At 40.3% G+C, this 16,405-nt stretch overlaps 1 protein-coding gene across 4 annotated transcripts in view; it reads right to left on the reverse strand.

Moving 5' to 3' along the window:
* Nucleotides 1-16,405, reverse strand: part of ARHGEF33 (Rho guanine nucleotide exchange factor 33) — a 583,069-nt gene that overhangs the window by 160,546 nt on the left and 406,118 nt on the right. For all 4 annotated transcript variants that reach the window (XM_073627670.1, XM_073627671.1, XM_073627672.1 and 1 more), the window contains one exon: nt 14,204-14,407. In XM_073627670.1, coding sequence (XP_073483771.1) covers nt 14,204-14,407 — 204 coding nt within the window. The remainder of the gene's footprint in view (nt 1-14,203; nt 14,408-16,405) is intronic.

The raw sequence follows: 16,405 nt of genomic DNA on the forward strand, positions 1-16,405 counted from the left end.
TGGATAAAGGACTGAAATTTGCCCCAAAAAAGAACCTCAATAAATTCAATGCATATGTGGATATCAACAAATTTATCAGGAGTCTGAACATAAAAAAATATATGCTCAGTAATCCACTAGAAAAAAGAGGTGCGAAGATACCGGATAATAGCGGGATTATATACAGTAATCTGAAGAATAAATCTCTTTTTAATCCACCTACTGGGAATGATGGACACATAGAAGTTTTTAAAAAAATGATTTTATATGATCTACAGGAATTGAAAATAAGAAATGTACGGGAGTCCAGAAGTATAAAGAATGGAATAAAAAAATTAGAAACAAGAAATGATATTGTAATAAGGCAAGCTGACAAGGGAGGAGCCATAGTTGTCCAATCGAAAGTTGACTACAATGAGGAACTCAACCGTCAGGTCAATGATAAAGACACTTACCAGCTATTACTAAACAATCCAACGATAAGATACAAAAAAGAACTTGCCAAGGTCATACAGAAAGGAGTGGATAAAGGTCTCCTAAATAAAAAAGAAGCCACGTATCTACAACCAAAAACTTGTAAGGTACCCGTAATATATACACTACCAAAAATACACAAGGATAAATTCAAACCCCCAGGAAGGCCTATAGTGAATGGGATTAATTCGGTGGGAGCACGAATTGGTGAATACATCGACTGGTTTTTACAACCAGTGGTTAAGATCACGAGATCCTATTTAAGAGACACTAAACATCTTATTCAACTCCTCAATGAAGTTAACTTGAGTGACGATCCCGTATATTTGGCAACGGCAGATGTCTCATCCCTGTATACGGTCATCAACCATGATGAAGCGATACAGGCAACAAAGTGGGCTTTGAGAAAGCTGAGTAACCTGAAATGCAAGCAAAGGAGATTTATATTAGATTGCTTGAAATACAGTTTAGATTCCAATTATTTTTGGCATAACAATAAATATTACAAACAGATATGTGGAATTGCAATGGGTGCAAAATATGCACCCAGTGTTGCTAACCTTTATATGTCAGAGTGGGAAGAAGAAGCACTTTACAACAATCGACCGCAACAGTTATTATTTTATAAACGTTTTATTGATGATATTTTTATAATCTGGAGCGGTAATAGAGAAAGCCTCAGCGATTTTTGTTTTAATCTTAACACTAATAGTAAAGGTATAAAATTAACGTGGGAAATCAGTGATGAGCGAATTAACTTCCTTGATCTGCAAATAAAAAAAGAAGGAACTAAGTTATTTACCCAAACGTACTTCAAAGCAGTTGATAGGAACAGTTATCTACCTCTGGATAGCTGCTATCATCCAATATGGTTGGAGAACATACCAAAAGGTCAGCTGGTTAGATTGAGAAGAAACTGTACCAGTAAAGAAACATTTTTAGAACAGGCCAAAATGATTGGAGAAAGGTTTGTCCAGAAGGGTTATGAGACCAATTTCATAGAAGAAAAAATTAACGATGTCATTGCAATGAATAGAGAAAAATTGTTACAGGATGGAGAAAAAACTCATAACCAACAAGAGAATGTACCCATCATTATGGATTACAATATCCAACATAAGCAAATTGAAAAAATAGTCAAAAAACATTGGGATATTATTAAAATGGATCGACACTTAGGAACTATTCTATCTAACCAACCGAAATTTGTATATAGGAGAGCTCCAACCTTAAGGGACCGTCTGGCAAAAAATGTTGTAGATCCCCCACAAAAGAAAAAGTTTTCCTTCTTTGAAGGTAAGGGGTTTTATCCATGCAAAAATTGTTATACTTGCAGACACACGAGAGAAGATAAAAAGAAGAAATTGAGTTTTACATCTACTGTCACATTACAGAACTATGAGATAAAAGATTTCATCTCGTGTAGGAGTGAGGGAGTCGTTTACCTTTTGGAATGCCCCTGCCGGATTCAATATGTCGGCAGAACCAAAAGAGCATTGTGGATAAGATTAAAAGAGCATGTACGTAACATCAAAAAAAGTTTTGATAAACATAGTCTATCCAAGCACTATGCACAGTATCACAATAGTGACCCTTCCTCATTGAGAGTGTGCGGAATAGAGAAGTATAAAGCCCATTGGAGAGGCGACAATAAAATTATCAGGATCAGTCAGGCTGAGTCAAAATGGATCCATGAATTACGTACTTTAACGCCGTCTGGACATAACGTAGAATTCGATCTAAATTGCTTTATCTCCAACTTTTAATTGGAATATTTATACATTTTATAGTTCGTGGTTTTAATTTCATTTATTTGAAGGAGTAATCTTTTTAACAGCTAATGATTTTGCTAGATGCTTGACTCACTGTGTCCCTTTTTTGTGGTTCACATGCTGGGGAGTTTTTTGGTCCAATCAGCAAATATTTTGTTTGGCATTGAGATGAAGATCAAACTATGGCTTAAGTTAATTTTGATATATATTGCCATGTGTAAATATCTGGCAAAACATTTGTTTTAGTGTTTTAAATGTGTCCATCATTCACATTTATATATTAATACTTTTAGGTGTAGAGCAAGACACTTCCAAGTTAGTGCTTTCCCCTATTTATTAGCTCGATATGTTTTTTTTCTTGTTTTCCTACTAGGCGTGACATCTTTTATTAGATGCCATGTTTTGAGTCACTACTAGATGGTATAAATGAAAGACACCTCTTTGCTAATGATTTTTTCCCCCTGTTATTTGCTTGATATGCTTAGTGTTTCCTGCTAGGTGTGAGAATTCATTTATTAAATGCCTTTTCTTGAGTCACCACTAGATGGCATGGGCGAAAGGAATGATATAGCTAACACTGTCATTTTTATTTTTATTTCATTACAAAATTCTTGTACATTATTTATGTTTTAATATTGTCAAATGAAGTTCTTACTTTGATTTATTATGTATGAAGCAGCACTTATAATGTATTGCCATTAGTAGTTTTGGAGCGAGTTTTAAACATACATACAAGATCGGACTCAAACAATGTTTACAGCGTTGCCATGACGGCGGCGCTGATATAAGCTGACTAGCAGGCACCGGACTCCTCATCCCTTTGATAAAGTCACGTGCTGTGACGCAACGCGTCAGGGTAGGAGGAGCCAGGTGCCGACGCTTCTCGGGGACGGCCGTACCCGGAAGCTTTTATCGTCTCTGCTGCTATTTTCTGCTGACAGTTTTGGTTTTAAATGTAAGTTATTATTTTTTACAATAAATCTGTATTGAAAGTACTTCACTATGGAAGCATCTCCTTCTTCCCTATTATCATTTTGGGGTCCTTGTGAGCGCTGTTGATTAGTAGAGAAAAATCTGACCCACGCATACCGTGTGGAAGAGGGGGACAGCTGTTGGATCATCACCCCTTACAGAGAAACATCAACCTTCTGCTTTACTTGGCCTATTGGGGGCCGCTGATTGAGGTGAGAGGCTGGGGGAAACACCTGTGTGCTGCACCAGTTTTCAAGTGAATGAATCCAGCACTTAGTCACCTTATCGGCATGGTATTACCAACCTTTTGTACGGACATTACGAATCACACTGCATGAAGCATTATTTTCTTGGACTTTGATCACATTTTATGTCACAATTTTTTAATTATATTTAGAAATACGTAGGAGTGGGAGAGGTGTTGGATTTTGGGAGTTCATTCCAGAGTCGCATTTATATATATGCTATGCACAAATGTCACTTTTCTTGCACTTGATCACTTTTGCCTACATATGTGAAATAGAGTCGCTATTTTATATTTAATATTGCATTATAGTTGTGTGGTATTATCCACTTACCAGTAATATTTATTTTGGATATTATTTAAATAATTTTGTTTGCTTTTATTTATTATGTTGAGGAAAATTATGCACATTATATGACACTTTTTGAGGTATTGGTATTTTATTCTATAAGATTTTATTTCATCATTATCACTGAGTTTAATATCACCTTTGGTCACAGTTTCCACAGAGTTTGGTTGAGGAATATTATATCCATTGGATGATTTATTTTTATATTTCTATTTGAAATGACCACCAGTATTTAATATTTTAGTTGGTTTGGCAGCCCCCTATTGGGAGTAGTTAGTATTGCTTATCAAGGAAGTATTGAGTATTGTCTATTAAGGAAGTATTGAGATTTATGTTATTTGAAAGTTCGATTTATTATGAGGGGTACACCTAGATTAGCGCCACATACTTTTGATTGTTATTAGTGTAGGTGGCCTACAACACATACCCAGTGGGAAGAGGCCTTGGACCCACTTGTTTGTTGATTTTATTGTGGATTTACCCAACTCCTAGGGTAACCCAGTTATACTTATGGTGGTTGACTGGTTTTGCAAAATGTCTCATTGTATTCTGCTAAAGAAGATGCCTGTGTCCAAAGAACTGGCCATTTTCCCTCAGGAGATTTTTGGGTTACCTAAAGTTATCATCTCGGAGAGAGGTAGCCAGTTTGTGTCCAGGTTTTGGGGAGCCTTTTGTGCACAGTTGGGAATTCAGCTTTCCTTCTCCTTGGCATCTCACCCGTAGTCCAATGGGGCTGCAGAATGGCCAACCAAGCCTTGGAGCAGTTCCTATGTTGCTATATTTCTGACCCCCATAACAACTGGTCTGACCTGTTACCTTGGGCAGAGTTTGCTCACAATAGCGCCATCAATGCCACCTCCTGATTATCTGCGTCTATGGCGAACTATGAGTTCCAGTCATCCATGATGCCTGACACAATTCCTGTGTTAGAGGAATATCTTCGGAAACTCTTTTCCACTTGGGTGCAGTTCCAAGGATCCTTGCAACACTCCAGTGAGAGGGACAGACTCCATGCTGACCACCAACACCTACCTGCGCCCTCCTACCAATTTGGGGAGAGTGTCTGGCTGTCTTCCGGTAACCTTAGACTCCATGTTCCCGCACTAAAACTGGTGCCTCGGTATATTGGGCCTTTCGGCATACTCCGTAAGTTTAACCCAGTGGCCCACGCATTGGATCTTCCTTCCAACATGCATATTTCCAACCCATTCCATGTTTCCTTATTAAAACCTTTGGTGTGCAAATTAAATTGTCAATAAACAATTTTGTAATGTATATATGTATCAGTTGCCGTTAAAGTTACCACACGTACAATGTGGGGTACCTCCACCTTTGGTATCTATACGTGGGATGTTGGCAACAACCCGGGGTTGCTTGGATGGGATTTCTAATTGCTATATCATCTTGGTACCATGCCCTCATCCAGTGCAGGTTGACAACCATGAGGAATATAAGATACAATCTATCACCGCCTCCCATAGGTTTCGTGGACGCATCCAATATCTAGTTAACTGGCGGAGTTACGGTCCAGAGGAATGCTCATGGGTCTCATCCTTGGACCTACTTGCCCCTGCCCTCCTCTGTGCTTTTGATAGACACTTTCCCTTGAAGCCTAGGACCCCCAGAAGGGGAAGGGTTGTTGAGGAGGGGGTACTGTCAGGGCTGGCTTTCGCTACTTACGGCCAGCTCTTTTCTATCAGTATTCAGAGCTGCTCAGCTGTCAGTTAATTACCAGCCACTCGTTGTTTACATAGTGACTCACCTGGTTACCATTAACCTGCCTCATTAGTCCAGTCTACAGCCAGCCCCTTTTGGCTATTTAAGCAGCTTAGCTAATTCTCGCCTCACCCTTGTGTGGTCAATACATCCTGTGTGTTCCTGCTTGTGTTCCTGTGTATGACTTGGCCTGGCTGACTTCTCTTCCACTACCTCTTCCTGATTTTGCTCCTTACTTCGCTGACTCCTGGCTGCCTCATCCCAGCTTGCCTGATTACCCGCTCTGGCATCAAAACCCTGACTTCTATTTTTGACCACGTTCCTAAAATGTGTTATTTTTGCTATTTCATTAAAGGTTTGATTTCAAATGCATTTTCTGTCTGGTTTATGGTTTCTGACAACTGATGCCCAAAACTGAACTGCATATTCCAGATGAGGTCTTATGATATGTACAGGGGCAAAATGATATCTCTCTCTGGAGTCCATACCCCTCTTAATACAAGACAGGTTTTTGCCTGCTTTGGAACCACAGCTTGGCATTGCATGTTATTATTAAGCTTATGATCTACCAAAACACCCAGATCCTTCTCCACCATTGATTCCCCCAGTTGTACTACTCCTGGTATGTAAGATGCATGCATATTCTTAGCCCCCAAGTGCATAACTTTACATTTTTCAACATTAAACCTCATCTGCCACATAGTTGCCCAATTAAAGCGGAGTTCCAGTGATATTTTTGTTTGTTAAAACAGCTACAAAAAGTATAGCTGTTGACTTTTAATAAACAGCCACTCACCTGTCCCAGGATCCAGCGGTGCACTCCCCCGCGCTGTGTTCTCCCCTTGCCCTCCCTTGGTGGTGGCCGCATCTCTTCTATGGGCACTCGGCTGTGACAGCTTGCGGCATCACAGCTGGGTGCCCACTGTGCATGCGTGAGTGGTGCTACGCTCTGTGACTGGTCCTGAAGTCCTCTAGGACCTCTCACGTGTCCCAGATGACTTCAGGAAGGAGAACTTCCGCTTCTGATGGCCTAAGGCGACCGGAACGGAAGTGGGAGCAGGTACCTGTCAAAATCAGGTACCTGCCCCCCCCCCCCTCCTCCCCAAAAGCCGGGTGCTTGGGAGGAGGCCTTAAAGCAGAAGTTCCACTTTTGGGTGGAACTCCGCTTTAAACAGTGCACTGAGGTCAGCTTGTAAGTTGGAGACATCCTGTAAGGACGTTATTCCACTGCATAGCTTGGTGTAATCTGCAAAGACGTACTTTTAATCCTAGACCCTATATCATTTATAAATATACTATAAAGTAAGGATCTTAACACTAAACCTTGGGGTACACCACTGATAACCTAAGACCATTTAGAGTATGAATCATTAACCACTACTATCTGAATTCAGTCTTTTAGCCAGTTTTCTATCCATTTATAAACTGTTTTTTCCAAGCCCGTGGGTCTTACACATTAGCTGTGTGTGGGGAACTGTGCCAAACGCTTTTGCACAATCCAAGCATACCAGTCCACAGCCACCCCTCTGTCCAAGGTTTTACTAACCTCCTCCTAAAAAGAAATCAGATTTGTTTTGACAACTTCTGTCTTTCATAAATCCATGCTGTCTGTTGCTTAAAATGTTAACATGCATTAAATATTTTTGTTCAGCAAGAGCTCATCTATGTGGTCTTTTATTAAACTCTCCAGTATTTCCCCAACTTTAGAGGTTAAACTAACAGGTCTATAGTTACTTTGTAAAAACTTTGATCCCTTTTTAAATATAGGTACCACATTGGCCTTATGCCAGCCCAGTGGTACTATACCAGTCATTATAGAGTCCCTAAAAATTAGAAACAATGACTTTAAAATGACAGAGCTCAATTCTTTTAGGGTCCGTGGATGTATGCCATCTGGTGCGTTATTTGCCGGATGAAGGAGCACGCATGCTCCCAATGCGTTACTGCCCACTCTACCTCTGACCCGGATGTGACGTCAGCGGCCATCTCTGTGTGTACCCGAGCATCCAGGAAGTGCATGGAGCCACCAAAACAAAAGGCTTCCCACACCAACACCGCACCATGTCCTCCTTTTGAGCGGATGAACTGTAATCTTGCCACATAGGGCGTGCTGACGTGCTGACGTGCCGTACTCACCGTCTGTAGGACGGGTGTTCGTGTGTAGCCGGCCGGCTTCTTATGTCTATTTATACTCAACACATTGTAAGTGTACTTTTAATTTTTTAAATAAATATCCATCCAGGATTACGCTATGTTGCTCTTCCTCTTTCTTTTTTGGGGCAATATCTGTGAGAACAACTACTAGATAGGAGTTTAGCATCTCCCGCATCCAGGTTCCTTTTTATGGAGGCTAGTGGTCCAGTCACGGTCTAAGGAGAGGTTTAGTGGTGTCTCCATCTCAAGAAAGGCCCCGACCGGGTTAAGGTCACAAGCTTTCTTAAGCTTGCCAGTTGGTAAGCGCGTATTCTACTCATATCACAGTGGTGCGGTGAAGGTTATCCAGTCTCATTTGTCAATTAATTCTGGAAGAGACCCAAGCTGGGGTTCCTCATCCGTTTCACCTTGAAGATTGTCACTGTTAGAACTGTACTGATTTGAATGATCACATTATGGACTTTATGCATTATTTATCACTATTGTGACATTTATTTATCACATTTTGGTTTACAGCGCTGCTTCTTTTATTTATTTATTGTTTAGCGTGTGTATCTCACCTTTAAGCGGCTGCTTTTTCTTCTTCTTTTTTATTGTATGTCATTTATTACTTGATTGTGCTAATTGTTTAAGGGTATACAGCGCGGTGCCTTTTCTTCTTTAATCTTGCCGCATGCACTGATGTACCTGCAATACTGTAAGTTGCTTAATTTACACTTGTAATAAATGTATTTGTACTGCTGCACTTAGATGGAACTGATCTTTCTTCTCTCTTCATGTCCCTGCAGAGTAACTTCTAGCTCCTTTTAGAGCCAGCAACCATCCAGCACCAGACTCCACATCTCCAGAGACTGTCACTGTTTTTGGTGGACTTTATCATCCACCCAGACTTGTTTCACTGGCTAAGCCCTGCCCTATGCCCACTCCACCTTCCAGAGAGCAAATAGTTGTTTTCCTTTTAGGTGATGTCAACGTACCTCATCGCTGCCTCCTGGGATGGCTGATGATTCAAAATCCCACAAGAAATAAAAATTTGTCAATTAAAAAAAAAAAAATGGCCCTTTAAGAGCTATGGGTGGAAGTGACGTTTTGACGTGGCTTCCGCCCTGCAATGCTATGGAGATGGGTGGGGGCCATCTTACCCTCACTCGTCTCCATGCCACAGAGGAGAAAGGATCCGATCGCCTCCGCCGCTGCCGATGGCTCAGGTAAGCGGAGAAGGGCACCGGAGGGGGGGAGGCCACTCCCGCCGCCAATAAATGTGATCTTGCGGCGAATTCGCAGCAGAGACCACTATTATCGGAAACCGGACCGCCGGCCGAACAAGAGGATACCGGGGGTTATGGCAGCTAGCTGCTGCCATAACAACGATATCCCTCTTCAAAGTTAGGACGTATATCGGCGTGCGGCGGTCCGGAAGTGGTATTGCACTATTTCACTACCACATAAGAATAAGTAGGGGCCAGCTACTAAGCTGCTGAAAGAAGAAAAAAATTAAGAAAAAGGCTTTTCTTATGTTTTTTCTTAATACTTAATGTTGGTAATTTATTCAGGTATGTGTATTGCCATTACAGCCACTGTTTTTATATTATAAAGTTGCATTTCTGTTTGTCAAAAAGTATTTTTTTTTTCTTTCCTTTTTTATTTACAAAAAAAAAACAACAAAGATATAAAAAAACAAAAACAAAAAAAAACAAAACACACAAAACACCAAAAAAAATAAATAAATAAAAAATAAATAAATAAAACCCTAAGGGGAGGGAGGGGCAGAGCCAATCTCCCGCCTCCCCATCCCCTCCTCCTCCCCCTCTCCCCCACATCCCTCTCCCCTGCCAAGAATCCAATGGCCACATCTTCTGTTTTCAGCCATTAGAACTTACATCTATAAGGTTTTTTCCCTCTTCTGTATTAATGAAAAGATTCCATGGAGACCATGTTTTCAGATATGTCCCTCTTTTTTGCCGGGATGTCCAAATCAAATCTTCCATAAGGTTCAATTGTTCTACTCATTTAAGCCACAATCCTACCGTTGGTGGTTGTGCCTGCTTCCAAGTGAGTGGAATACATGCTCTAGCTGCATTCAGCAGATTACATAGAATAGATTTCTTATATGATTTAACTGGGATTTTAGTATCTTGTAATAGGAAGAAAGATGGATCCTCCGGAATCTCCTGATCACTAAATTTTTGAGCAATTCTCCGGACTTCCTTCCAAAAGTTCTCTATTCTAGGGCAGGACCAAAAAATATGCATTAACGTCCCCTCCTTCCCCCCCCGCAACGCCAGCAATTATCTGATACCTCTGGGTAGCATCTGTTTAGGAATGCTGGGGTGCAGTACCACCGGGACAGAATCTTAAAATTTGTCTCCTGCATTCTTATGCAGATTGACGACTCAAATATATTGTGTATCATATTAGTACACTGCTCTTCCGTAAAGGTTCAACCCAGATCTCTCTCCCACCCCCTAAAAAAGGGCAACCTAAAGTCCTCCGAGGGTGCTACCAGCAGCGCGTTCGTTTTAGAAAGGGTTTGATGGAATACACCGCTTTCGTTACAATATTCCTCAAAGCTTGTTAGAGTGCACCCATAACTACTTGGCAGGATTAAAGTGTTCAAAAAATGTCTCAGCTGTACCGCACGCCAAAAATCCAAACAGTGTGGTAAAGATCCTGTTGTCAATGAAAATATTGTGGGCCATGCTTCCCCTGTTAAAAAATGAGAGGCCTGGAAGATCCCCTGTTCCATCAATGGTTTCCCTTCCTCAGACCTGGCTCAAACTGGAGATTCCCCCAGTATTGGAAACAACGGTGAGATTATTGCCGAAAGTTTACCCTTAGAAAAAAGCTCAAAGCCTATCTTTAGGGTGGGTCCTATCACAGGGTGTGCCTTCGTAATAGTCGGAAGGTCTTTATAACACCAAGCGGCTCGTTGCAGTAAAGCACTGCTCTGAGCCTGCTCCAGGCCCAGCCATAACTTCCCATCTCCATGTCTACTCCAATCGATCAAGTGGCTTAATAAAGCCGCTTGATAGTATTTGTGCATGTCTAGTACAGCTAGTCCACCCTTTTGTTTGGGTATAGTCAACAGGGCTCTGCTAATCCTTGGGTGTTTATTTGCCCAGATAAATCTGAGAAAAAGTGAATGTATCTGTTTGAAATAATATTTAGGTATAGCGATAGGTAATGCTTGAAATAAATACAAAAACTTCGGCAGGATATTAATTTTAATAATATTACACCTCCCAAACCAGGAGTGGAACCCTCTCTGCCACCTTTCCAGGAGGACTCCCACTCTATGTAATATTGGTGGGAAATTAAGATTGTATGTATGGGAAAGATTTCCCAATATTTTTGTTTGTTTATGAAACTTGTTTTTTTTTCATAAAGACGTAATATATATCAAAATGGCTAAATCTGTGTCTGTAGTGCATGTTTAAACCTTAATACCTTAAATAATAACATGTTATTCGATTTTTACTCCAGGAGTATATAATGAGTTTGGCAATTCTAGAGAAATGCTTAAATAATGTATTACAATTTAACTAAACCCAATCCATTTTGGTAGACTACAATGTACTGGAGATTTTGGTCATCTAAAATATGACTAAAACTAAAACATATATATATATATATATATATATATATATATATATATATATGCATCCTAGGTGTTGTGTGTGTGTGTGTATATATATATATATATATATATATATATATATATATATATATATATACACACTGTATTCAGTTTTGTTAGATCCGTTCCTGTTATTCTCTTCCTACTGACAGGCAGGCAGGTGTTTTTACAGTATTTACAGCTACCTGAAGAAAATTGCTGGTGTTCTTCTAATCCTATTAGTCCTGTTTAACAGAGGGCGTATAATTACAATTTTTGATGCAATACTTTGCAGCAGGGCTCATTCCTGCGCTCCAACTATAGCATCTGTGAGGGGTTGCAGTGTTGTGGCACCAGCACCAGTTCCCAAGGCCCAAATTTTCAGCCCCTGTTTAACAGGGGCGTATAATTACAATTTTTGATGCAATACTTTGTAGCAGGGCTCATTCCTGCACTCCAACTATAGCATCTGTGAGGGGTTGCAGTGTTGTGGCACCAGTGCCTAAGGCCCAATTTTTCTGCCCCTGTTCAACAGGGACATTTAATTACAATTCTTGATCTAATATTTCACAGCAGGGCCCATTCCTGCGCCCACCAAGAGTAACTGTGAGGGCTTACAGTGTTGTGGCAACACCACCACCCCCAAAGGCCCAATTTTTCTGCCCCTGTTCAACAGGTGCATGTAATTACAATTCTTGATATAATATTTCACAGCAGGGCCCGTTCCTGCACCCACCAAGAGTAACTGTGAGGGCTTACAGTGTTGTGGCAACACCAACACCTAAGGCCCCAATTTCTGCAGAGTATATAGGGCAGGCCCCTACTTTCAAACATCCAACTTACAAACGACTCCTACTTGCAAACAGAGGAGACAACAGGAAGTGAGATGAAATCTACCCTTAGGAAGGGAAATTATCTCCTGTAAGAGTTAATATGGGGAAAACGTGTCTCCTCTTCACTGATGCTTTATCACCAATCCTTGTTTCACTAAAAACCCCAAATTTTCAAAAAACATTTGTCATTGGGACAGAAAGTGAGGTGAAATCTTCTGAAGAGGTGCACAGACAGCAAAACAAATCTTACAGGGGTGATAACCCTTCCCTATGTTTTCCAAAAAAAAGCTTAAAAATTGATTTTTTGGCTGGGTACCAGTTCAAAATTACAAACAGATTCTACTTAACAACAAACCTACAGTCCCTGTCTTGTTTGCACCGCTTGTGTACTGCTGTTCAGAGTATATCGGGCCTGGGGGCCCCACGCCTTTCCTTTTTTTAATTTGGGTGCGGGGTTCCCCTTAATATCCATACAAGACCCAAAGGGCCTGGTAATGGACTGGGGGGTGGGGGGTACCCATGCGTTTGTCTCACTGATTTTCATCCATATTTCCGGGAGCCGACATTACATTAAAGCCGCAAGCAGTTTTAAATGACTTTTATTCCTTTTAAAAATGTCATTTCGTGCAGGGACTGTTCTAAGCACAGGAAACACGCGCCACTTTACAGGCATACTATAGACACCCCCCAGGTACGATATTTAAAGGAATATTTTACAGAGGTGGGGGACTCGAGTCACATGACTTGACTCGAGCCAGAACACGCCATCCCCACCGTGATACATGGTGGTGGCAGCATCATGTTGTGGGGATGCTTTTCTTCAGCATGGACAGGAAAGCTGGTCAAAGTTTACGGGAAGATGGATGGAGCCCACTTCAGGGCAATTTTAGAAGAAAACCTGTTAGAGTCTGAAAAAGACTTGAGAGGGCGGAGGTTGACCTTCCAGCAGGACATGACCCTAAACATACAGCCAGAGCTACAATGGAATGGTTTAGATAAAAGCATATTCATGTGTTAAAATGGCCCAGTTAAAGTCCATTAAGAATCTGTGGCAAGACTTGAAAATTGCTGTTCACAGACGCTTCTCAATCCAATCTGACAACTTGAGCTACTGTGTTTTGCAAAGGATGTGAAGGATTTGCAGCTGTAATTGCAGCGAAAGGTGGTTCTACAAAGTATTGACTCGGGGGGCTGAATACAAATGCACGCCATACTTTTCACATATTTATTTGTAAACATTTTTAAATTATTTATTATATACACATTGCATCAGTGGTTCCACTTCATTATATTTACTTTACTTTATACTATACACTACTTGACCTGCTCACAAAACCTATTTACAAAAGTCATTATTCAGCAAGCTTCCCTCCACACAAAATATAAAAGCTCAATCCCAAATTCCAATTTTTTTTAGACAAGAATACAAATTTTTGCCCAACACTAATGTCTCTTGCTATCTTGAATAAGATTATTTCTGATGAAATTCAATCTTATATAAAACAACTTAAGAAACGTAAAAATCTTCTCTGCTGCCAATGCTGCTGAATGCTACTCCTTAGCTGAGATATGGTCCCCCCAAAGTTAGTTGGGAAACCAACACTTCTGGAGTGTCAGTCCCTTGGGTCCCCCATATTTCTCAGTGGTTTGTCCTGCCAGCCTCCACGTCAATTCTGGACACACTGGTGCTGTATGGTAGCAGAAGAGACCAACAAGAGATGAGGGGGACCCTGGAGATTGACATTCCAAGTGTTGGCTGACTTTGGTTTGTACTTTTTCTTTATATAATTATTTTAAAGTTAGTAGCTGGAGTATCTTGCCCTGGACACTACTCATGACATGGCTTTTCAATTACCCACATTTGTTTCTTTTTTCTGTTAGCATTGTTAAAAAAAATCCCTTGTAATTTGATATTTAGTGATCTAAAAATCATAATCAATCGGAGGCAAAATTTCATTAGTCAGGTGAAGTGAAATCTTCTGATTAATATGCCCCCCTTCAGCAAAAATGTGGAAAATACATACATGACAAATGTCTCCCAAAACAGAACATATACTAATTTATTGATTATATAAATAATTATAATTACTTTACCAAAGGCAGCAGACTCGTTCAGTGCTTTTTCCACAGGAGCACTTCTGTTCTGCGCTGGATCCCTCAGTCTGTCTGTTGGCTCCTCCTGCCAGTCCCTCTCCTCCTTCAGTTGTCTCCAGATGACTGAAGGCATATAAACTCTTGATTGCGCTTCAACTGATATAGACTTGAAGCCCTCATCTGTTTCTTCATGAGCCTCTTGCGCTAGAACATGAACAAATAAGAACAATATAAAGCGATACATGACACCTAGAGCCTATGTAATGTATTTTAAATCCTTTTTTACTTTAGTCAATAGATGCACAGAAATCACAGACAATTCTTGGATATTCTTCTACAGTACAGTATAGTTATGCAAAAAAGCCTGGTTCAAGACCCAACACATCCTGTATTTGGACAATGAATAAGCAGCAACACACTGATGAGATCATCCCAGTGTTGTCTCTTCTGCTTGCATGTTTATAGTATCAATGTTCAAAATTAATGTAGCACTTGTTATTTGCAGTATTGTATCTTCCACTGTAGTGTCAATCTTTTTTGCAGAAGTGTATCTGAAACACAATAATACTCCACTTCGACTCTAATAGCTGACAATGCACTCACCAGATATTTTGACCCTACAGTAGTAAGGATCAGATCTTGCTTGTTAGTATCACATCTGAACCTTCCACTGCTCCACTACACCCAATACTGACTACAGTTAAGGGTGCACCTATGACTCTCTTTTCTTACTCCTGACTAGAGGTGGGCTGAACACCCCCCTGTTCGGTTCGCAGCAGAACTCCCGAACAGGGGAAAAGTTCTGACTCGAATAGCGAACTCCATTGAAGTCTATATGAGCTGAACAGGGAAAATGAAAAGTGCCAATTTTGAAGGCTTATATGCAAGTAATTGGCCATAAAATAGGTATGGGGGTCCTGGTACTGCCCTGGGGGACATATATCAATGCAATTTTTTTTTTAAATAATTGTTTTTTCAGGAGCAGTGATTTTAATGATGCTTAAAGTGCAACAATAAAAATGAAAAAATCCTTTAAATTCAGTTGGGGGTCCACTTATGCCCTGTACACACGATAGGATTTTCCAATGGAAAATGTGTGATAGGACCTTGTTGTCGGACATTCCAACCGTGTGTAGGCTCCATCACACATTTTCCATAGGAATTTCTGACACACAAAGTTTGAGAGCTTGCTATAAAATTTTCCGACAACAAAATCCGTTGTCGGAAATTCCGATCATGTGTACACAAATCCGACACACAAACTGCCACGCATGCTCAGAATAAATTAAGAAACGAAAGCTATTGACTACTGCCCTGTTTATAGTACCGATGTACGTGTTTTACGTCACAACGTTCAGGACGATCGGATTTTCCGACAACTTTGTGTGACCGTATGTATGCAAGACAAGTTCGAGCCAACATCCATCGGAAAAAATCCATGGATTTTGTTGTCGGAATGTCCGATCAATGTCCGACCGTGTGTACAGGGCATTAGTCTTCCTGTAAAGTAGTGCATCTGTAGCATGCATAGAACATGCTGCGGCAAAAATTAAATTTCCAAAGAAATAAAAAATAAGTCAAATCACATTTAAATTGACTTGTAGTTGGAATTGCCGACACCTGGCTATTTTTTTTTAAATCAGAAAAGAAAATTTATTTTTAACTTTCACATTACATGACAGTCGATGTACTACAGTAACATGGCAATATGAAGCAGACATCTTTAACAATACATCATCAGATACTACAGGATATCTATAACATTAGAAGCGCGCATTGTCATACACTGTCATACATACATTGTAATAGCTATGTAAAGGAAAAAAAAAGGGGTAAGAGCAGAAATGGAGAAAAATAAACGAAACAAACTTTCTTTTTTCTTTTTTTTTTTTTTTTTTGTTGCTTACTCAAACTTCCTCAATACCTTAAGGGTGTGAGGTAACAGAACACAAAAGTTGCCTCAACCCACCATGGCATGCTACTTCCCCTGAAATTGTACATTTTGTCAGGTATTTGACTACCTCAGTACAAGTGCAGTTAAAGTCTTACATTTGTAATAGCCTATCTTTAATCAACTGATGTGGTGCCAAACCCGGGACATCTAGCCAAGCCTGCCATAATGAGTAGAACTTGCGTGGAACCTTTCTGTGTTGGTAAGTTAGTTTCTCCCTGATTAGTAATTTGTTAACCTGCTCCACCCAT

This window comes from Aquarana catesbeiana, linkage group LG04 (assembly GCF_042186555.1).
Source record: "Aquarana catesbeiana isolate 2022-GZ linkage group LG04, ASM4218655v1, whole genome shotgun sequence".
Classification (NCBI taxonomy): Eukaryota; Metazoa; Chordata; class Amphibia; order Anura; family Ranidae; genus Aquarana; species Aquarana catesbeiana.